General features: G+C 44.5%; 1 protein-coding gene across 6 annotated transcripts in view; it reads left to right on the forward strand.

Moving 5' to 3' along the window:
• Positions 1-23,868, forward strand: part of daam2 (dishevelled associated activator of morphogenesis 2) — a 140,840-nt gene that overhangs the window by 33,017 nt on the left and 83,955 nt on the right. For 4 of the 6 annotated variants that reach the window (XM_037796507.1, XM_037796512.1, XM_037796511.1 and 1 more), the window contains exon 1: positions 17,863-18,030. In XM_037796507.1, coding sequence (XP_037652435.1) covers positions 17,863-18,030 — 168 coding nt within the window. Of the gene's footprint in view, positions 1-17,739; positions 18,031-23,868 lie in introns of those variants that run through there. The other 2 variants (XM_037796508.1, XM_037796510.1) reach the window with 1 other exon arrangement.

The raw sequence follows: 23,868 nt of genomic DNA on the forward strand, positions 1-23,868 counted from the left end.
TTGGAGGGAAAGGCAGTATTTTACAGTACTTTTCTTCTTTACTACGGTGGCTTTATAGGTCATAAACGGCAGCAAAAGCTGGGTTGTGAAATGTGCGTGGTCTTTCTGTTTGGGCTCTTTCTCCAGTGGTGTTGACAGCGCGCCTTTGCTTTACCCCCACGTGTTGCTGGTGCATTATATGAGCAAGGCTTTTGGCATACCGGTGGTTGTCTTGGATTAGCTGAGAGAGTTTGGAATTTAATTTTCTTTGGAAAAATGTTGCATGACTTTCAGGGATGGATGGGGGTTCAGCATTTTTTGATAGCTGGGAGAGTGAGTTTGGTTTAAGCCAAAAAAAAGTTGTCTAGGACTTCAGGGAAATGTTTGGCATTTCAGGAATTGAAGGAGGATGGGACAGTGTCATATGTAATGGGCACAGACCTATTTCGGGTCCCTAGACGTGGGCTGATCACACACGTTCATCAATCACACAGTCAGCCCCTTTGGTGCAAGTAGTGGCCTGACAGCCAGACATTCCATATATGCTGTACATCTCCTCCCAGCAACAAGTCAACCCAATATGGAGCTGGGGGGAGCAGACTTCCACTTACCTCTAAATACAGGCCGCTTTGGATCGGGATGCTGGTATTACTATCCTTCCACATTTCCCTCAAGGGAAGCCGTTACTCCACGGCAGCTCAGACCAACATAAACACACAGTCGTAATCTCCCAGGGGTTCCTCATTTGAAGAAATCGTGGAAGCACTGCCTATCCCGGTTGAGAGGCTGTCATCTTAGCCGTAAATCCTTTGCGTGCGTCGAAAGCGCAGTGATGGAAGTTCATGCACCAGCCCCTTAAAATTTCCACCTGTGAAATCGATTATTGATGCCTACTTTGGGTTTTGCCTAAGTCCGACATTTTTTGGATGGAAAACATTCCAAACGGATGCCTCAGCGTTTGTGAACATTTTTTTCTAGAGGCTGTGCTTTTAAATAGCTGATCTGGGAGATAATAGCTATATGACATATAACATTATCCCTGCAACGCTCAACGTAATGTACTCCTTTCAGTGGGCTGCGTTTTGAAGGTTGATGAACCAGAGGCAAAACTCATTTACACAGTCATAAGGCCACGTGTGTTTTTCTTTGATGTCTTTTTGCATTGTGAACAAGATAGTATCCATTTCCACCACATTAAAGGCTTATTCTCCAGCCTGCTGGAAATCCTCCTACGCTCACGTGTGTGCCAGGGGGGCAAGCTGAGTGACATCGCTAAAAGATTCAGTGTGTTGGGAGGGCATTAACGAAAGTTGAGGACTCACACGTAGTGTGTGTACATACACACACACACCCTCTGCTGCCGTCAGCGCTCTCGGGGCTTTTCATATTTTATCGACCATTACGGATGCATGGACTGCTCTCTCAGGATTAAGAGGGAGTGCGAGGGAGAGTCGGTGGACGACGGGTCTGCCTTTTTATCGCTTCAGCCCCTGCTGCCGACTGGCAGCTCAACGGCCTCCTCATTACGATAGGGACAGAGGGAAAAAAGAGAGGAGGTCTGTAAAGCTGCTTAAATTCAACTATCTGATCTTTTGGATGGGATTATCATCATGTTGTGTTTACAGTAGAGTGGTTACAGTGTCTGAGGGACAAAACTCAGGGAGGCTTTAGCGGTAAGGCTGCTGTTCCTCTCTCTCTCCTTCACTGGAAGTCCCCCCCACACACTCAGTGTGTGTCAAATGGCACTATTGTATTTGTGCCAGTGACACACTTTCTGGGGCTTGTGATGTGTAAGCATATCTCCTCTTTACAGCGTCTCAATTCAGTGCAGTATCACTGCAGGCTATTTAAAAAAAAAAAAAAAAAAAAAATGCTGGTCACTTCACAGGGCTCTCCCTATATGCGTTGCTATAACTGGCCCAGAAGAACATTCCAGACATTACCCAGAAGCCCTCAGTCCTCCAAGCTGCAGCTGTTGACCTCTCACCCAGGCAAGATTGATAGCTTAACAATGCACAATATAGAGCGCCCCAAATCCACTCACTGACATTGATAGACATATTCCAATCTGGGTGCATGGGATGAGAAGCCAACACAGTGGCAAGCTGATAAACACTATTGAGAACTGCTGAGCTAAACCAGTGAGTGTGGTCGTCAGCATGGAAACTGATTGGTGACTAACAGTAGCCGTGTTTCTATTCAATTGTCAAGCGAATTTTGAGGAAACTTTTGAAATGACGCAAAAAAAAAAGAAATGCAATTTAGGCACTTTCCATCAACTGGTTTAGAGCGAATTAACTCGGCTACAGCGTAGTTTGGTCATAAGTTGGCGCTATAGGCTACGCATAGCGGTAATCCAACAGTAAACAGAGTAGAATGGTGCCTTTCTAGTCTTTTGACCACTCAAAGCGCTTTACAGTACATGTCAGCATTTCGACACTTCGACATGTGGACTGGAGGAGCTGGGGAACGAACCACAGACCTTCCAATTGGTGGGCAACCTGCTCTACCCTCTGAGCCACAGCTGTAGAAGAAGTAGAGGTTGTGAACCGGAAGCAAAACAAGACGTCTTGGCCATCTAACCCATTTACGATAGAAAAATGGAGAGAGGTCTTCAGTAATTTGTTTCAATTGGGCAAGTTTTAATTGTTCTTTCGTGTCAGCCAGTGTCGGCCATGTTTCATGCTATCCTGAGACAAAGACGAGCATTCGCATGTTATGGGAATATCCGAGAAGACGCTGATAGCAGAAGCAGTTGAATAATCATGTTAGTGAGTTAAATATTCGCCTATTAGTTTCCATAATCCATTTCGCACATCAACGCGTTTTCAACAAGCGTAAAGCGTAAAGCGTAAAATTGAATTTTTTTTATCGAATTTAGCTTTTCCAATGCGATACTTCAAAATGCGAATAAAAATATGTGAATGTAAACACGACTAAGGAGTCATGTTTAGTTTGTTCAACACTTTCACCACCCAGAAGAGATGCATCTTCTCAAGCATCTGTGTAATCTGGATAAGTGCACTGCACTGATGGAAAGGGCGAGACTCTGGGGTGTTTTGAAGAACATGGAGTCTCTGGGAAGTCCAGCATCCCTTCCCTCTTGAGAGCGGTAACCAGCACTGAGTCTATACTTGAGCCATTTTTTACTACTCATATCATAACATGTCTTTAGTTAGACCGAGAGCTCGTGACTCTGGCGTTCCTCCCGTATGAAATAAGAAAATTATTTGACCCGGCAGGGTAGCGCTTAAGCGTTGGAAGGGGAAAGGGATGCCAAGTATTGGGTTTCACTTCGAGCCCTGTTAATATGTGGGAATGTCGGGGCCTGTGGAATGTGGCATGGCCGACTTTCTTCTCATTCCCAGTATTAATAGCGTAGTTATCCCAGTGATCCGGTCTATTTGATGAGCAGAGATGTGACTCGCGGAGATTTGCCTATCGGCCAGAAGAGAAATGGGTCAGCAGTGGGTCTTTGCTTCGGATGTTAACCTCCCCCACCCACCACCCCCCCTTGATACGACCTCCTTCCTGAGCCAACATTAACATCTGCATTGTTAGAATCTCACGCAGCAACTTGTGGACTTTCCATGTGCAACATGTGGATGACCCTCTGAATACAGTTACTGCCACACACTACTGAAGCCCTGAGAGATGTCTCACAAAAAAGCGCTCTTTGTCCTGTCGTGCCTCTGAAACGTACGTCTACAAAACTTGGGTTGATTCGTCGTTAACTTTCTTCTAAGTCGTCTGCTTCTGCACAGGTTCTTATTTCAACTTTTGTCCATGCAACTCGTGTCTGTGGTTCGCGGCTTCTACGAAGGGGTTTAACATGTTTATTATAATTTGCTTCAAACTGCAACTGTGCATGGTTGGGTACTCGGGGGTCCTTTCCACCGCTGCATGGAGCTGCTACATTTGTTTTGATCAAAGCACAAAAATTCAATCTTAAAGCACAGTTGTAACAACCCCCTGGTACTTCATGTGGTCCGGTCCTCACATCAGGAAATGTCTTTTTTTTTTAATGAATCGAGCTAAATTAAATTGCTATTAATGACATCCCCAGAGGATTGGAAATATCCCCCCCCCCCGTACCCCCCTCTCCTATTTTTCCAGTGTAAACCACTGAGGCATTTCCTCTTTATGGGTGAGGTGGGTTACTGTGCCTTATGGCCCCGTTAAAACCAACAGTCCTTATATGTTTGTTTTGAGGTAGGCTAGAAGCCAATAAGACCTCCGAGAATTCTCAAATGTTTGGCTGTGAAAGAGTCGACAGTTTAAGAGTTTATGATGTGACGTTGAAAGACTGCCATGCATAGGTGGTGGAGATCTGACTGTTTAACGAAATGGTAAGAAACGACACAATATGGACGTCACGGACTGTTTGTAGCAGCTTCCAGTGATGGAATATCAATTGATAGTAGACAGATACGAAAAAGCGTTCAACAACCACTGCCGTTTTTTCCTGAAGGGACGATCCGTGTGCTTCATATACAGGATAAGTAACCACTGTGCAAACCTGGGGCGGTTACATGTAATTACACTGTCCTTGCATTGGCCGTCTGACAAGATCTGTTTGTAAACAAAAAGAAAATGAAAAATGCCTCTCCGTCCAAATGTGATTGCATTTTGCCTCGGAGACAGTCTGGATATATTTAAGCAACAGTATTAACCACGAGCTATTAAAGTAATTAATAATAATTGGGCTTGTGGTCAATTTAAATGGAGGTACTTTGACTTATTCATTTCTTCCTTATGTTACGCACAGCGCTGGCTCTACACTTGTACGACAGCGCCATGGAACCGGCTCAACCACACCTCTTTAACATTGTTCTGCTGCTATTGTTAAAGCTTGTTATATACACTGACTAGAAACATGAGGCGCTTTTGAAACTCAATGTGCTTTTGAAGTCCATTGTCATGTTGTTTCAGAAGTATCGTTTAACCGTTTTCCCGGTTTATGTTTTTGCTTTACTGACTCAAACAGTCTTGGCCCAGACTATGTCCTGGCGACACCGTCTGAAGTCTCGGCTCCCGGTCCAACAGCTGCATGGGTTTTCAGCCGTCTCATCCTCACAGCTTCCCCTATCTGATTGCAGGGCAGAACGGAAGTGATAGAGGGAGAATGTAAGCAAAGGAATGAGGGAGGTTTGGAGGAACGGGTTGAAAGAGTATTGTGGGGGGGGTGAAGGGAAGGGTGGGTTTGTGATCATCTGATTCTGGGCTCTTTTCCTGGAAGATGCACGTAGGCATAAGGGCACAGACGGCACTTGGTTTTTGTTTCGGTAACTGCTTATCTTTATTACTGACACGTTACTTATAAGTAGGCCTGTCACGGTAACTAATTTTGTTGGACAATATATTGTCCTTAAAATAATTGCAATAAACAATATTATTGTCATTTTAGGACCATTCCATGCCAGTTATAATGCTTATAACTGGCTTGAGGTCATGTCCATATATTGTGCAATAAGTTGATCACCTAAAAATGATTGAGGTCATGTCCGTATACATTTTTTTTCATATTATTTTGCTCTCCGAAATTATATTTAAATTCATGCTTACTTCATACACCAATCAGCCATAACATTAGGACAGCATGGGCACCCTAACCGGTCTGCGGCTACGCAGCCCCATACGCAACAAACTGCGATGCGCTGTGTGTTCTGACACCTTTCTATCGGAAACCAGCGCTAACTTTTTCAGCAATTTGAGCTCCAGTAGCTCTTCTGTTGGATCGGACAACACCGGCCAGCCTTCGCTCCCCACGTGCATCAATGAGCCTCAGGTCTGATCCTGTCGCCGGTTCACTGGTTTTTCCTTCCTTGGACCACTTTTGGTAGGTCCTGACCACTGCAGACCGGGAACATCCCTCAAGAGCTGCAGTTCTGGAGATGCTCTGACCCAGTCGTCTAGCCAGCACTATGTGGCCCTTGTCAAAGTAGCTCACATCCTTACGCTGGCCCATTTTTTCTGCTTTCTACACAAAGTTCAAAATGTTCACTTGCTGTCTAATATATCCCCCCCACTGCCAGGTACCATTATAACAAGATAGTCAATGTTATTCACTTCATCTGTCAGTGGTCTTAATGTTATGGCTGATTGGTGTATCTATAAATCATTCTCATTAATTAGTTTGCCGTGCCAATTGAAGAGGCTGAGAATGTTTTGCAGATAGACCATGCTGTCAGAGCTAAAAATAACTGTCCCTTTGAAGATCAGATACACGTGGACACCAGAGCTAGGAAAGGAGGAAATTTAAAGTTGCAACAGACCGAAAGAAACTGTTCCTGCCGGCATTATCCGACCCTTGTTAGGCCCCAGCAGAAATGTCCAAACCAAATCCTCCGGCCCATTGTCCAGGTCCACATGAGAAAGCCACTCGGTGTACAGACTCATATGAAAGCGCTGGCCTCCTGTTTGCTTTCAGGACGAGCTCAGGAATGCATCGCATGCAAATGTGCCGTGAAATGATGGCAGTTCCTCCGCTGGTCATTTGTCAGCCACGGAGACCCGCACTGGAATAGATGGGGTGAAGTCACACCCCAGGAATGCAAGTCACAATGTGTGTAGTGCAGCGTATTTGTCATGTTTACATTCATTTGATCATAGATCTTGTCTATTAGTCATGCCAGCTGTTTCAGATCCATTACCATTTTCTTGAGATAAATCTTGTAAACTGACCACCCATGGTGCTAAACCCAGTGTAAATGATGAAGTGGTGCATGAATAACATCCCTTTAATTGGTGTGAGACAGAACACACTAAACTGTGTGTGTGTGTGTGTGTGTGTGTGTGTGTGTGGGAATGCTTGCCTGTACTGTATGTTGCACTAAATGTAACTGATTAGCACTACAGTGTGGCGGGATAAGATGTATGATGTGTACACGGCTTCCCCAAGGCCTGAAGCAGCGACTGTGGGTGGGCCACTAGATCCAATGGGGGTTCATGGGAGAATGAGTTTTCAGTGTCCCAGGTGATTTGGCTGGCAGCCAGTGGCTTTTGGGAAGTAGGAGGAGGGGGGGACAGAATTGAAGGGTCACGTCCATTAGTCATTGGACAGACAGGCAGACAGTAGAAAGGGAGGATAGGGCATGTTGGAGAGGGCATGTCTGGGGCAACGGCATCCAAAGGGTGGCATGGCTCCAATGTGTCCAATGTCAGGGTTGAATAGCGACTTCATGTCAAATTAATGAGTGTGAGTGGTTCACCTCCACATGCAGTTTTTACATACCAGTAAACAACCAGGCCAACCCACAAATATAAAGACATGCAAACATGTGCCAACACAACATCATTGGTGTGTGTTCACATTGGTGTCCCTCCATCTGGAGATCGGGAATCTTTTGTGGTTTGCTGCGAGTTCCCGTACCAATTTGAGGAAAAGGTCTCAGTTAGAAATGATGGGATGTTCAAAGGTTGGATAATTTCATTGAAGTTCTGATCATTAAAACTTTCTTTATATCAAACCTAGGGCTATATGCGATTGATCAAATTTTATTTTCAATTACGATTGTGGCTTCCAATGATTACGAAAACAAGATGATCCAGATAAAACGATTTAGTTGCCGCATTCCATTTAGCAGGGATGTTCTCCTTCTGTCTTGTGTTATAAATCCAGCACACCCCTTAAATCCTTCACAACGGTGCGCTTTCTCCCCGCTTGGCAGGTCAGGGACAGTTGCTCCCCGGCACTGGCCGGCATTTGCCAGGGGTGCATTTCCTCCCTCGAGGTGCGCAGCAACCGGCTGTAGGCTCGTGGCTCCGGCTGTGAGCTTTACAGCCCCCCTCACCCGGACCTCGGCGCTTCTCAGGACTGTGGACTCACTGTGTTGCCCCTGCCTCTGCTCCCAGTGCGACTGTCAACCGGAGCGGACTGACCAGTGCGTGGTCTGCGGCGATGTCGGCAACCCACCCGACCCATCTTGAAACATGGGCCGCATCTCGTTTACCATGCTTTGGGGGTGTGACGTTTTTGCCGCGTCATTACCATTCATATCTATACAACCAATATGTTTATGATTAAATTGTTCACTAGAGCACAGAGTTCTTCATCGGTATAGCCTCTTAATTTTGCTCTCAAAGTTCACCAAATTGATGCATTTCACTTTAAAATTTCTATATGCATGATGTCAATGAGTAATCGTGATCTCAATTTTGACCAAAATAATTGTGATTATGCTTTCCTATAATCCTATTTATGTCTGGAACTTCTTTAGCAATAGCCATCCATTGGATTTATATTGTAAAAATTGGCTTTATGTGATAATTTTCATTGTTACAGATTTAGTCTGTCTTTCCTGTGCAGGATTCCAGTTGCTTACGCACAAGGGAAACAGCGTCATGAATGCTCTGTATTACCATGTTGGACAACTGTCTCCTTTATTATAACAACGTGAATCCATAAGCTCACAGTTTGTTTGAGGGCGCACACTGTAAATCAATACACAAGTTGCTCTTCTTTCATACAGAGAAGCTGCTTAAGGCATGTTAAGTTGATACATGTGTCATTTTGTATGGAACTATATTTTTTAAAATGCTGTTACCATAGGTGTCACCAAATCAGGACTGAGATCTCAGGGACTCTAGTTGCCTGGTGCTTTGACTCCCAACACTTGTTGTTGGCTCAGTCTCATGTGTGCTCCCCTCACCAGCTGCATGCCAACAAGTTTGCCTGCAGTCCCTTAATCTACACTGCATTCGGCATCTCGTCCCTGCCTGTGCCAGCGTGGCACTGCTCCCCCATCTCTGGTGCCGGGTGCTTACGTAAGCCTGTCTGTACCCTCCTCCGCCCGGCCCAGCACCCCCGGAGGAATGGTCCTCATTTGTGGGACCCAGAAACAATGTGTAGCGCACAAGAAAGTGTGCTGCAGGCTTCCCTCTGATCTTTTATTCAGTGCCTCTTTAAAATAATCGTGCTCTTTCTTGGCGTGTCTTTGCCTATTGTACTTGTTATTTGTCTCAAACATTTTTTATTGCTGCTTCTTGTATTTCCTCCCTGCGTGACTCTTTTTTTGTATCTGCCTGGCATTAGTTGGATGCATCCATCTATGTAATACGAAGAAGATGACAAGGGCAGGTAGAGGTACTGGGGTGTGGACGAGGGTAGGGATGTGTATTGGTAAGAATCTGGGGATACGATCCGTATCATGATACGGGGGTTACAATTCAATATATTGCGATATATCGTGACTTTTTAATCTAATTTAAGGAAAGCTGTCAGAGTATAAAGAACACACCACTGTATGCATAAAATCTGAGCAAAAAAAAGTTTACTTTTTTATGCAATCAGATCAGAACATACATTGAGAGGGCATGTATTCTTTGCAAATGAAATAAAGTATTGACTGATTTAACCTTTGCATGTAAACTATTAATTAAAAATCGATAGTGTTTTTGAGAATTATACAATATCACAAAACATACTATCGTGATATCTGTTTTTTTTTCTCGAAATTTTCTTACACCCTTAGAGGAGGGAGGAAAAGGCAGGAGAATGAAGATGCATTTCGAACGCAGACGCACACTGCTGTAGCGGTAGTGTGAGGAAGAGGAAGGAGGAGAATGATGCAGCTATTTTTTGATTAGGTCCAAGTGTTTCTATTCCGGAGGGATGGAAATAACACAAGCTTGATTTTTATCCGATTTCTTTTTTTTTATTCGGTACTAAAAGCACCGTGTTGTCGGACAGATGTTGGGCAGAGAATGGAAATGATGCAGGCACAGATGTTTGTCTCTGCACAGATATACACCTCTTCTTCACAATCACACACCAGCAGCAGCAGCAACAGCCCGTCTCTCCTCACTGCCATCCCTCCTCCTCTTCCTCCTCTTCCTCCTCCTCCACTGACCTACTTCCCGGCGCTGGGGATGAGGCGGTGAGGTAGTGGGCTGAATGAGAAGTGGCAGCAGTATCTCCCTTTATCCCTGCCTCCCTCCCTCACCTCCTTCATCTCTCTGTCTCTCTCTCTCTCTCTCTCTCTCTCTCTCTCTCTCTCTCTCTGCTCGGCTGCTCTCCAGACTCTTCAAACGCAGAGCAGCCAGCAGGCTCCTCTCTCTGCTTCAGGGCTCTTGGTGTGTGAGTATGCAAATACTGCGTGTGTGTGTATGCGCTTACTTGAGTGGGTGTGTCTGAATTTTGCGAAAACGCAACTGTACATATAATGCAGTGTGTCTGCAGCAGGGAATTTGTCAAAATGCGTCTGTTTTCACACTTTTTGTAGTGTATACTGCAATTCTTGTCTGTCACGACGAGCAGCTGGCAGTGACAAAATCTCTGTGCACCTCTTCCCGCATCTCCCGTTTTTGACACACACAGATGGTTTTAATTAGCACAAACCACAGGCTTTCACTCCTTCAGCGATAGCTTCCTTTTCCTGTGACTTATAGAACGACCGTACATACATCTGTTTCCCCGGTGACGAGCACAGGGAAAAGTGAGGAAGTGTGTGCAGTTTTTATTTTTTTGTCACGAGCATCGGAGGTGTGACAGCTCACTGACATGAAAAAGAGACCAGAGAGGGAACGACAGAGACAGGAGAGCGAGTGTGAAAATGCAAAAGTGGCACACAAAGAAACAACAGTTTATCCATCCGCCCAGTACTGTGTAGCATTTCTGGCTATAGCGTTTGTCGCCAGATACGGTTTGTACAGGTTTTGGCATTGTTCTCTGCACATGCGTGCTTGCACTAGACCAGACACTCTCTGCAATGACAAAATTTCAAGAAGCAGCACACAGTGACGACGTTTACATGCACAAAATATTCAGTTTTTTGCCCTTATTCCTACTAAGCTGTTTACATGGCTAATGAACATGAATGTTCTACTAACGTATAGGCATTGTAGGCCCCTAATGACCCACATCTATGGTGCTTATAGCGAGCATTAGCGCCTGTTTAATGCCCTGATAACAGTCGAATCGGGTGCCTGTTTACAGCTTTGCAGCTGTGCATGCTCTGATTAACCATGCAAACACAGCCTCCCTCTTTCATTTCCTTCAACCACCTTCTTGAAAAGGTTGGCGTTGTGATAACCTGTTGACATCCAAGTCTTTCTCATCAACCCAGTCTCACAGGATGGAGTATAAATACCACGACATTATGCGTACATTCCATGTGTCTTGAGTACGCATTTTAGCCTTTTTCGCGTGTCATTTGTACATCACGCAAACGTCCACAGTTATGTTTAGGTAAGAAAACCATTAAGTTAGGTTCAGGCAAGAAAACCACTAAGGGAAAACATCATGGTTGGGCTTAAAATAAGTAGGTAAACTAAGCAAAACAAGTACGGAAACAAGTACAGAAAACACAACACAAAAATCCACAAAAAACGTGACAATCATCACTAACGTAACTTACAAAACAAAAAAAACAGTCAACAACGGTCTTGAACAAGGGTCTTCTGGTTAAAAGTCCGGTGTTTGCTGGAAGACGTCATGGTCGGGCTTAAAATAAGTAGTAAACTAAACAAAACACGTACGGAAACAACTACGGAAAACACGTCACAAACGTCAACAAAAAACATGTGACAACCGTCACTAACGTAACTTACAAAACAAAACATTGGTCAACAACGGTCTCGGACACTGCTCTCCTGGTTTAAAGTCCGGTGTTTGTTAGACACATACACCTCCCCCCACCCGCCACAAGTGGTCTTTCTTGCTTTTTACACTACGTGGATGCTGCAGCCAGTACAGGATACATGGCATACAAAAGACACTTATTGCAAGCTAAACGCCTTGCGCATTTTCGTGGCATTTCTACGCCTTTTTGTGCAAATGGAGCTGTTCATAATGTTTAAAAGTAGGCGTGGTTCCCCTTCTGACCAGAAATGTTTCCTTTTCTTTTGGGCATGCATCTCTGCAAACTATCGGCTAGTCGGTTTGTGTGCAACACACAGAGCTGGGCGTAAAAAGGCAAGAGGCCGTGTGTCACAATCTGCCATAAAAACCTCAGTTGAGACACATATTCCCAATGTGCTATATACATGTACAAAGAACGCTCCTAAAACCTGAATAACATCGCCATATCGAACAATTCTTAATTGGAGAATGCTCCATTCGGAGTAAGGCCTAATTCAGAGTATCCCAAGTGGAATATGCTGTTTACATGACCCATATCGAATTCGGAATGTTGTCATATGTGGAATATTAGTGTGCATGTAAAGGTCGTCAGTCACTGCGATTGTAGCATGGGCGTAGAGAAGCAGGGAACAGAGGAGTAGAGTATGTGGGCTGAGGCTGGCAGGAGGACAATTTGCAAAGAAGTTGCAAGGAAAAATGACAGATGTTGCTGTCAGAGGGGGGTTGATGGAGGGAAATGTCACTCCATTCGCCCTGAAAAGAGAGGAATAATGGGAGGTGACAGCGAGTCGGAGGGGGGATGGAAGCGTGGGGATGGGATGAAAAGCTGGGAGATAAGAGGGACTCTCAGGGCACATATGGCAGTGGACATGGTCAATTTGGATTGTGTTGGTGTGGTGACTCCACCATACAGAGGAGGATAAAGGTGCCCAGTCTTCAGTGTCCTTGCTTCCTTGTGTTTATATACAGTATATTTCTGTGTGTATTCTGTATGTGTGTGTATATGGATTCCTTGGCCTACTTTTCCCTGGGTATGGGCTGGACGGCGGCCAGCAGACGTGGTGTTGAGTGAGGACTGGCCGCGCGTGTGTCTCAGTGGGAGAGTGAAGATAGAAGCACACACACACACACACACACACACACACACACACACAGAGACACACAGAGACACTGGACAGGAGGTTTAGGTTTTATGCTGAATGGCTTTAAAACCCCCGTAGAGCGGCCTCCTTTCCATTAGGCTCCGCCAGCTGTCCACAGTGTCGATAACCGACTCGCCACCGAAAAAAGATTTGGCAACAGCGATGAAAAAACGATGAAGAGCAGTCCATTAGTCTGAGGCAGAGCCTTTTTCAAGTGTGAATGTATGGAAAAGAAATCTTCATAACTTACCTTCCTGAAGTGAGCTTTTTACTGTCATGTCACTGTTTTCCTTCTTCCCGCTGACTCAACACAACCAATGCTCATCTATGCCATTCATTTCTGATCAGCTTGCCATGCTTGTAGCCACATCTGGTTTGATACAAGGTAATATGGCGTCTCTTCAATTCGCTGTGCACATGTGACAGTTAAGTTATTATCACTGTGCCTGGATAGTGGTCAGGGTAAGGTTTACACTGAATTATCAGACTGCGACAATGGATTGTTGGCAGAAACTCGCCACTGTAGGTTTTTTTTCTGTAGGGATAGAGATTTTGGTGGGCAAGGCTCTGGGCCCCAGGCATGGATGTACAAAGAGAACTGGATACAGCGTTGGAGACGGGGCCCTGTTCATTCCTATGAAAGTTGCTCAGTGGCGCATGGTGCCAAAATGGCTCGACTTCCGACTGGAAAAGTACCCGGATCTTCCGGCGATCTTCCGCATTCATTGGGCCCATAGAGCGGGCGCAGTAGCGTCCGCTCGCTCACATGGCTCGGTCACGGGGTCACAGCCGTCACGCTGTCGTCACGGCTTGCTAACTCATTCACATGAACGAAGGAAGAGAAGTAACTCTGGATTCAGCTATTAGTGCATTTTACAACTTTTAGGACCTAATGATTTAAAGAAGGGCTATTAAAGTGTTGGGGAGTTGATTTACTTACCATCCGCTGAGTTACAGACGTCTCCTCCCCGATGTTACTCTATGACAAAAAGTATTTTCGGGCCCAATGGCATCACGTGACGAACACGGAAGTTGTAGTACCGCTGTTTGGCCCACTACGAAAATGGGCATCAACAACCAGCGCTTGGCCTCAGGTCCTCAAGGGACTGTGCAAACTGAGAACAGTGTTGGAACCCAGCACAGGTGATCTCTATGAAATAATGAAGTACAACAATATAGCCAACAGGAAGTACAATATTGTAAACAAACATCCATCATCCAACATAAACTGAAATTCCCAAGGACCTTAAGGATAGATCCACAGATTTTTTCTGGTCTGTCTGAGAACAACACTCACATGCTCATTGCTGTAGTAGTCTCTCATGTCCATACTGGCCTTCCTAAAATGATTCCAGTGTAAATTCACAGTCCTCGTAGTGAGCAAAAATACATTCCAATATTCAGCCAAAGCTAATATGAGGGTTTGCAGCATATGAGGGGAAAAACAAAAGGGAATTTTGTACTAAAAATGACTTAAATGTTGGATGATATCGTCTTAATTTGTCTTACTCCCACTGCTCTAATGCCTAATGTTGAACTTTTGAATGCATTTTTGAGCATAGCAAGGACTGTGGATTTGTCTTGATGTCTCTTACTTTAGAATTGTGTTCGGCAGAGAGCTCTTCAGAGAGTATGGACAAGAAAAACAATTACAGCGACCAAAAATGGTTTCAATACTGTTATCATATGAAACCATAAATCCTGAGGAATCCATTGGTACCAACCAACGTTGTACTAGTTGTTGCGAAGGAAGTTAAATAACACTCCAAACGTACGCTAAATTTTGGCATGGCCATTTTCAAAGGGGTCCCTTGACCTCTGACCTCCAGACATGTGAATGAAAATGGGTTCTATGGGTACCCACGAGTCTCCCCTTTACAGACATGCTCACTTTATGATAATCACATGCAGTTTGGGGCAAGTCACGGTCAAGTCAGCACACTGACACACTGACAGCTGTTGTTGCCTGTTGGGCTGCAGTTTACCATGTTATGATTAGAGCATATTTTTAATGCTAAATGCAGTACCTGTGAGGGTTTCTGGACAATATCTGTCATTGTTTTGTGTTGTTAATTGATTTCCAATAATAAATAAATACATACATTTGCATAAAGCAAGCATATTTGCCCACTCCCATGTTGATAAGAGTATTAAATACTTGACAAATCTCCCTTTAAGGTGCATTTTGAACAGATAAAAAACGTGCAATTAATTGCAATTAAATATTCTAATCGATTGACAGCCCTACTGTATCTTAGAAAAAAAGTATTAGTAATGCCTTTTATTATTTCACTTGATGCTGTAGTTGCACTTATACATAGGTGTTTCATCAAATGAACACATACTAACTGACACACAGTTTCTGGGGCTTTACATGGTAGTATACATCCACAAGGCACAGGGAATGGGGGGGAGCAGGGGATCAGTAGAGGCCCTGGAGCCCCGTAGCAGGTTAATCGGTCAGAGATTTTCACCTATCATAACACCCACGCTGGTGCAGTATCAAATGTACATATGCAAGATGCCACACGTGCTATAATTGACATCCAGCACACTGACGCAATGAGTATGAAAAGGTCGTCCCCGTATTCGAAGGTGATTATAAACAGAATAATTTAAGATCCAATACTTGTCAGAAAATAAGCCCCGGTGATGGCTGCAAGCTGAACGGGGCATTTCCATGTTCAACAGGGCAAAGAAAAACTTTGGTTGCTTTTTTTATTTTAAACAGCCTCCAGTTCATTTGTAGCTGCGCACGGCTCTGCTGCCTCCAGAGGGGATGGCAGACTCAAGGAGGCGGAAAAAAAAGCAAGTGAGCAAAATGACGAAGGGGGCAAAATGGAAATGTGGTGTTTTTTCTCTTTTCATTTTTTTCCCCCTCCTTTAAGCTCCTGTCGAGGGCCCAGCGCGTTCATAAAGAATTTACCATCCGGCTATTTTTAAACCATGCAGTGAGAAAGAACTCCTACGCTCCTGAGCCAACGTGTGAGAGAGTGATGGCGGAGAGTCGTGCTCAGTCGAGATCTAGCAGATTGTGGCTTCTTGTGGAAACTGAAGTCGTAAACTTTCACTGCCGTATTAAACAGACGGGTGCAAAGCTCTATAGCTATTACTTAATGCGTGTTTGGTTATGTACAGATATCAATAAAAGCAGAACATTTTTGGAGAGGAATGGAAGGATTTGCTCTTTAAAAAATCTTTGCTCTTTGATGGTAACTTCATGTTTTTTTTTATTGTATTTCACATAAACGGTTCCAAAATTGATTTCTGGCGAAACTATTCCATGTCGGTGGTATTTGCATAACAGGCTAGAGGTCCCATTCATTCACAAATGCAGTGAAGTGCAGCATAAAGAAGAGCTTTGGCAACTGTTGTGAGCCGCTGTGGGTGTATGCTCACATTGTGTAAGTGAGGACATAATATGGTGTAAAGGAGTGTAGTATTCATACAGTAAGGAGACCACCCGTATCCTTTTCGTAGCATTGAGGAAATCCTTTGGCCTATTCAGTCCCCCTGCTCCTGTTGTAGTGGGTGTCATTCACTACTGTCCATTGAAGGAGGGATGGCACTGCTGGGGCAGCTCTTGGTGCAAGTCTGCACAAACAACACGCACACACACACACACACTGCACAGGCACCATTGTACCCTCCGGACAAGAGGTTTCTTTGTCGAGGCGTAAGAGCAACCGATGTCAAGATGCGGATATGATGGCGGCCCTTGCTGCCTCGGTGCCCTCTATAGCCACGCAGCAAGTGTATCTCTCCACACCCTGGCTGGCACATGTTTACATGGACACGGTGAAAGGGAATAAAGATGATTTTGAAAGTCTCGATGTTGGTGTCATCTGTGGTGGTATAGGCTCTCGTTGCTAAACATTTCCGCAGTGTACTTTCTAGGGATGGCTTCTTATACAGCCTGTATTTCCAGCACTGTAATGTCTGTTATGTCATCGGGGCTGGGCATCAGTACTGGAAACCTTTTATTAAGGTGTCGACCGAAATAACCCAGTAACCCAAGTAGTATTTAGAAACTTCTCCAGTCGAGCCATACCAGCAAACTGAAAAAATAACTGTTTGTATGGTTTTGCTCGCAGCCAATTACCGCGAGCGTTCTTCGATTTATTGCGATGTGTTGTGTAATCGGCCCACCACCACAGCGGCTGCAACCCATACAGCCGGGATTGCCTGCCTGCACATGACTCTGAAGACAGAGATACTAAAATTCTGACTTTGATACGATACCTTACCTAAATATCTCAATACCGATACTGAAACAATACCACAGTAAAAATCTAAAACATTAGGAAAAGTCCTGGAATAATAGATGACAGATTTTATCAATAAAAAATGTAAAAAATGATTGATGCAGTAATCTATAGGTGATTTCTTTGATGGTAAATTTTATATTTGCAACCAGATATCACCCATTAAACAGTGTTTAATAAGGCTTTTTTTTCTTGTAAAACAGCGTCAGAGTCACTCTTGCCGCCCAATTGTTTTTCCTTTCCGTCCATTTCACTTTATTGAGACACATTATAAAGTAATACTTTATCACGTGCTCTTTAGTGGATTATGTGTTTGCCGAATTACAGGAGATGCTTTGACAGATTCAGAAACGATGGTGAATCTAATTTTATCGGCACATTGCAATCCGAGACACACACAGACGGCCCCGCTGTCGCATATCGATGCAACTCACTGCTATTATTAAAACACTGTCATTTTTGGTAACGGTACTAATAAAATGGGGTATATCGCACCGTTTTTTAATAGCATGGTAACAGCTGTATGATACTGGGTGTGTTGACCAGCAAAAGGAGTATATAGGCTGCTGAATCTCTGGCATTTTGATTGAAAATCCGATAAATAATTGACTGTACATGTGGAAATGTCTTGCATTATGACATTAGACATGCTTGTCTAAATGTATCGCATGTCATAGAGAGTAATTTTTTTATGACACTGGGGGAAACCAAACACAGGCCAGCTTTTGCATTATCTCTGTAACCGTCTCCCTCTCTCTCCTCTCTCTTCTAGATCATGCCCCCCAGATAGCATCCTCGTCCTCCTCCTCTCCACTCCCCCTCCCTGCCCCTTGGCCCCTTCCTCTACCTTCCTGGTTCCAGCGCCGTCACTGCCACCTGGTTCGCCACAGCCACCATGCCCCCCAGGAAGAGGACGCGGCCGGGCCTGGGCTTCCTGTGCTGCTTCGGCAGCACCGAGCCTCCGGAGATCAACCTCAAGGACAGCGAGCCCCTGCAGCTGCTGGAGTTCAGCGCCCCCATGCCGCCGGCAGAGGAGCTGCACGCACGTTTCTCCGAACTGGTGGTGAGTAAAGACGGAGCGATCTTAGTAGATGAGCAAGCTGGTTAAATGATTTCTTAGAATGTTATCCAAAGCAAATGCATGCCCCCAACGGATCTGACCAGTCAGGCCTAGTCAGGCCGAAGTCTTAACACAGACCACTTGGTGGTATGGGAGTGTCTTATACATTTGAGGTTTAGAGCGTATTCACACTTGCCTTGTTTAGTTCGGTTGAATCAAACCCTGGAGCCTTTAGCCCCTTGGTACAATTGATTTGGGCAGGTGTGAACACAGCAATCACACTCGGGTGTGGACCAACGCAACCGGACCGAGACTAACTTTTCAACAAGGTCTCGGTCTGGTTGTCTTAGTCAGCACCCTGAGTTACAGACAAACTGTTGTTTGTGGTGAGAACATGATCCGACCTCGATCCGACCGAAGTGGAGGAAGCATTGCGCCTTTTTTGGATTAAACCAGCGCAATTGAACACATTTTGGCACGCTTTTAAATGCTGCAGTGTGAACTCAAACCAAACTTGAGGCAATATATAATATATCCTATAATTTGATTGAGTTGACCAATCACAACAGAGTGGGCCAGCTGACCAAGCAGAGGACTTTTTTGAGTGGGGGGAGAGGTATTGTGTTTTTTGAGCATTAAAGCATGTAAACATGTTCTAGTAGAAACCCAATATTATAGGAAAAGTAGCTGGTTAATTTGCATATCTACCTGTAGCCATTAGGGTATGGCGATATGTTAAAAGTTTTCCAGCTGGCTATCGTCAGCCCAACAACCGGTGATTGCTGATAAATTAGAACATTTTGGTGTGTGTGCAACGTTTGTGTGTGTGCACGCGGCCCGCACCGCTCCTCCCCCGCTGCCGTTGTTTCAGCTGGGGGATCAGCTGTTCGTAAAACACACTTCATTCAAACTCGACAGAAACAAAATAAAACTCATCAAAACCCTCTTGGTTAGTCTTTCCAACAATCACCACCTCTGGTTCAGGGGAAATTAACCCTTATTTCACCGAAAGATGAGGCAGACCATTAAATTAGCAAAATAAAATGACAAAAATTGCCCAAACAATCGGCCAAAAAAAACAACCGCCAATAGCCCATAGATTCGTCCAATCGCCCAACCCTAGTAGCCATCCACTTATTCCGTTTAATGAGCCTGTTCAACTTGATTGTAATGCAGTCCTGGATGCTGCACTTCGTTGACCAATTAAATGACTCACCTTACAGAAATGCTGCTCATTAAAGTGAAAACACAAGTCAAATATATGAAGTTGGCTCTAAACAACAATGTAAACCCTGGAATTTTCTTTTTCCTACTGCTGCATGAGCGGTCCAATTGTTTTCCTTTTCCTGCCTTTGCGTGTTGTTCATTATCCAGACCAAACAGGATTAGGGACAGGAATTGGAAGTGATTGGGTCCCGTGGAGGGCATTTTGATGGTTGGATGAGGCCACGCCCCCGAACCCCATCACCATACCCTCTCACCCACTCCAACAGAAGCTCATCCTTTCCACTACACACAGCCCACCCTGTGCGACAGTACCCATCTCGTGCACGGATCACACTTGTTGGCAGAGGTTGTTGGCCTCTTCTGTAGCAGTGCCAGACTGGCATGGCCTGTGTTGGCATGTACCCACGGTGTGGAGAGGGATCAGGGCACAGCTGTCAGAACGGAGGAGTCTGCTGTAGGGGTTTCAGCTGCCATGCAAGCTGGTTCTGGCTTTGCTGGAAGAACAGGGGCTCTGCTGTTTCTGTCTCTTTGTTTGCTCACTTCCTGTTTGGGTCCTGTCTTGTCTCCGTCTCAGCGCTTCTGCCATCAGCCTCCGATTTCCTTCTTCCTCCGTCTCCGTCTCTCAACAATGTGTTCAGCAGCACGGCTGCAGGACTGCTTCTTGCTGCTGTCAGGTCTTAGTCGCGGGGAGTGCTAAACCTCACCGGCTGCAGGATATATCACTCCTCCGACTGTCAAAATCCATTCAGGAGATTAAGCGAAATTCCATTCGTGATAGGAAATGATTCACTATTATCAAGGCAGATGTTTTCCCAATGGTGATCTTTTCCCCGTTTTTCCAGCTAATTGACCTGATTTGATCCTAAATTTGCTGTCTACGCTCCTTTTTAATAACCACTGGTAATGCACAAGCCATTAAACCCCCCAGTAGCTGCAGTGTATTTAATGGCTTGATTAGAGAAAATTAAATGTTAGGAATGTAGCAATCAAGACATTGATTGCCTCAATCAGTATCCCTATAGACTGGAGTAGTGACCTAATGCCCTTTCAGCTGTGCAATATCTAAAGCTTAGTTCCAGAGGAGCAGCAGGTTGTTATTTAAAGGGGACCTATTGTGCTTTTCCCTTTTCCTTTAGTGTGTTATATAGTTTTTTGTGCATGTAAAAAGTCTGCAAAGTCACAAAGCCCAAAGTTCACGCTGAAGGGAACCCCACAGAAACACTGCTCCTGATTGAAGGGCCTTGATTGAAGTCCTGCCTTTTCTTCCGTAACGTGGTGATGTCACCAAGTAACACATTTTGGCTAGTGGCTAGTTTGCCGCCAAACAAAGGTAGTGAGAGCGGAGTTCGAAGAGTTTGGTTCGGTTGACCAATCACAACAGAGTGGGCCAGCTGACCAGTCAGAGCAGACTGGGCTTTTTCGGGGTGGGGGGGGGTGGGGTCTCAAACCGAGCGTTTCAGACAAAGGGGGGAAAGAGGTGCTGCAGCACAGCCGATATGAGAAAAATAAAGCACTTTTCTGAACATTAGAGTATGTAAACATGTTCTAGTAGAAAACCAAAATACTAGTATGCACCTGAAAATGAGCACGATAGGTCCTCTTTAACAAACTCGATGCCCTACGTGGCCTGAAAAAAATGCATACATGAATCAGGTTTTTACATGGCGGAAAGTTTTAGAAAAGCAAACAGAGCCATGTATTGCTGGGGAGAGCTTATCCAAAACCCAGCAGTCCTCGCGGCTGAGAGGACTGAATGACCCACAGCTTGTTTTTGGGGTAAATGTCTGAGCTGGCGGTGAGGCTGACACGCAGATGCACGAGCTGAAGAAGAAGAAGCAGAGCAGACGGGTCCATCTTCGATTTCAAAAACCTCTTCAACTCAGGAGAAGAAGCCGGTTTGGCATTCTCTCATTGGATCTGGGCCCTTCCACATGTTGTGGATAGATTATTCTTCAGATGGTTTGTTGCAGGGCTACATCTGATGGTGTCACTCTGATGTTTTGTCTTTGGGGTAATGTCTGTGTTAGGCTCTGGATCAGCTTGTCTTTACTTTACTGCAGAATTCCAGCATTGACTGTAGCACTCAAAGGTTAAAGTTCAACTCTAATTGAATTGCTTTTTTTTGGTTTCATGATGGTGCCCCCTAGTTTTTAGGGGTGTAAAAAAATATCGATACTACGGCTGTCAATCACGATTAATTGCAAACTAACAGCACATTTTTATCTGTTCAAAATGTACCTTAAAGGGAGATTTGTCAAGTATTAAATAATTTTATCAACATGGGAGTGGGAAGATATGCTTGCTTTATACAAATGTATGTATATATTTATTATTGGAAATCAATTAACAACACAAAACAATGACAAATATTGTCCAGAAACCCTCACAGGTACTGCATTTAGCATAAAAAAATATGCTCAAATCATAACATGGCAAACTGCAGCCCAACAGGCAACAACAGCTGTCAGTGTGTCAGTGTGCTGACTTAACTATGACTTGCCCCAAAACTACATGTGATTATCATAAAGTGGGCATGTCTGTAAAGGGGAGACTCGTGGGTACCCACAGAACCCATTTACATTCACATATTCTGAGTTCAGAGGTCAAGGGACTCCTTTGAAAATGGAAAGCCAGTTTTCCCTCACCGAAATGTAACGTCAGTTTGGAGCGTTATTTCGCCTCCTTCCCGACAAGCTAGTATGACCTGGTTGGTACCAATGGATTCCTTAGGTTTTTCTAGTGTCATATGATACCTGCCTTCAATCTTGGCATTAAAACGAAGCTGCGTTATTATCGCGTTAACTTTAACAGCCCTATTAAAAACACATTGACATTATTTTTTACTACAAAAAGGGATGACTGAATGTAATTTCAGTTGGTCTTTAAAGTCTCATGCTGGAATGTTTGAAAAGGAAAACTGATGTTCCAGTTAGACGATCACCGTGACAGTTTGATTCATGCCTGCTTTGATTGGATGACCGATGCACAAACTGCTTCTACCTAACGATGGTCATCCAGCCAAGCTTTCTGGTCCCCCCACATCTGTTTTACTGATCCGGCAGCCGACGCGCTGATACATTTGACCGGTCGTCCAAAAATCAGCACAGCCAGACCCCGAGCTATCACTCTGCCTGTGTCGACGCTCGTAACGCTGACATAAAGAGCCAACGCAGGGAGGCGAGGAGCTGTGCTTACAGGGGAGGAAATAAAGAAAAATAGAGCATAACATAACATAGCGCGTTTCCATGGCAACAGGAGACGGGATCATTGTTATGAAAGCCTTTCCTGAGGAGTGGAATGAGACTCAATGGAGCCTCTGGAGTGGGAGCGACAGATCTGGGCCAAACGGAGGAGTAAACCACCTCCACGTGTCTCTGCGTCCATAATGGGGTCTTCCACCAGAGACTGCACACTCAGCTTACACTGTTAGCGGGGGAAAAGAAATGTTGTATGACAAATTGTTGGCCAGAACACTGGCTGTCTTGTCTGTTGTGCCATGATTGTATTGTTGGAAGATTAAAAGGAATATGTGATATGATGAAACTTTGGCGAGGAAAAACTGTCATGGTCATTTTCAAAGGGGTCCCTTGACCTCTGACCTCCAGATATGTGAATGAAAATGGGTTCTATGGGTACCCACGAGTCTCCCCTTTACAGACATGCCCACTTTATGATAATCACATGCAGTTTGGGGCAAGTCATAGTCAAGTCAGCACACTGACACACTGACAGCTGTTGTTGCCTGTTGGGCTGCAGATTGCCATGTTATGATTTGAGCATATTGTTTTATACTAAATGCAGTACCTGTGAGGGTTTCTGGATCAATATTTGTCATAGTTTTATGATGTTAATTGATTTACAATAATAAATATATACATACATTTGCATAAAGCAGCATATTTGTTGTTGTACATGTTGATAAGAGTATTAACGTTTAATTAGGCAAAAATTCCATAATAACCTTTCAGCATATTGTAATTCAATTAAATTCAACCTGTTTTCGGGTTTTAAAAAAATCTAGCCCGTGACGGAAGACTTTGACCAATCACAGGTTATTTCAGAGAGAGAGCGTTCCTATTGGCTGTGCTCCAGCTGATGGTTGGTGCTTGGTATTTCCTCAACAGATCTCAACATGGCTGCTGGGTCACAAGCTTTCTCATTTTACAGCCAAACAGTGCACTACGAGATGATTCTGAAAACATTTGAGGAGAGAAATAGGCATTACAGTAACAGAATATTGTTTCATATTTGATCAGCGCTGCCTAGTTTGACCGTTAGGTCGGAGTTCGCGAGTCATTGACTCGTTGCTCTCATAGACGGAAGCTGGACGGCAGTTTGGGGAGAGCATTCATTGGCAACCTCTACACGAAAAGAATTATGCCGAATCGGACTTTCTTCCTTCATAACTACAATCTAAAGTGAGCCACTGCATTCAGCTCTGTTCCACAGCAGATTCTTTACACCGATCGCCTCCAAATCTGTTGTATTTTTGTCTTCTGTATTTACTTTTTAGAAGACTTCACCCTGCAGTGCTTCATTGGCACTGCGTAGTCGGGTTCAGGCCCTCGAAAAACACGTCGACACATTGCGACCATATGCCGACCTTTCCACAGT

Source organism: Sebastes umbrosus, chromosome 16 (genome assembly GCF_015220745.1).
Source record: "Sebastes umbrosus isolate fSebUmb1 chromosome 16, fSebUmb1.pri, whole genome shotgun sequence".
Lineage (NCBI taxonomy): Eukaryota > Metazoa > Chordata > Actinopteri > Perciformes > Sebastidae > Sebastes > Sebastes umbrosus.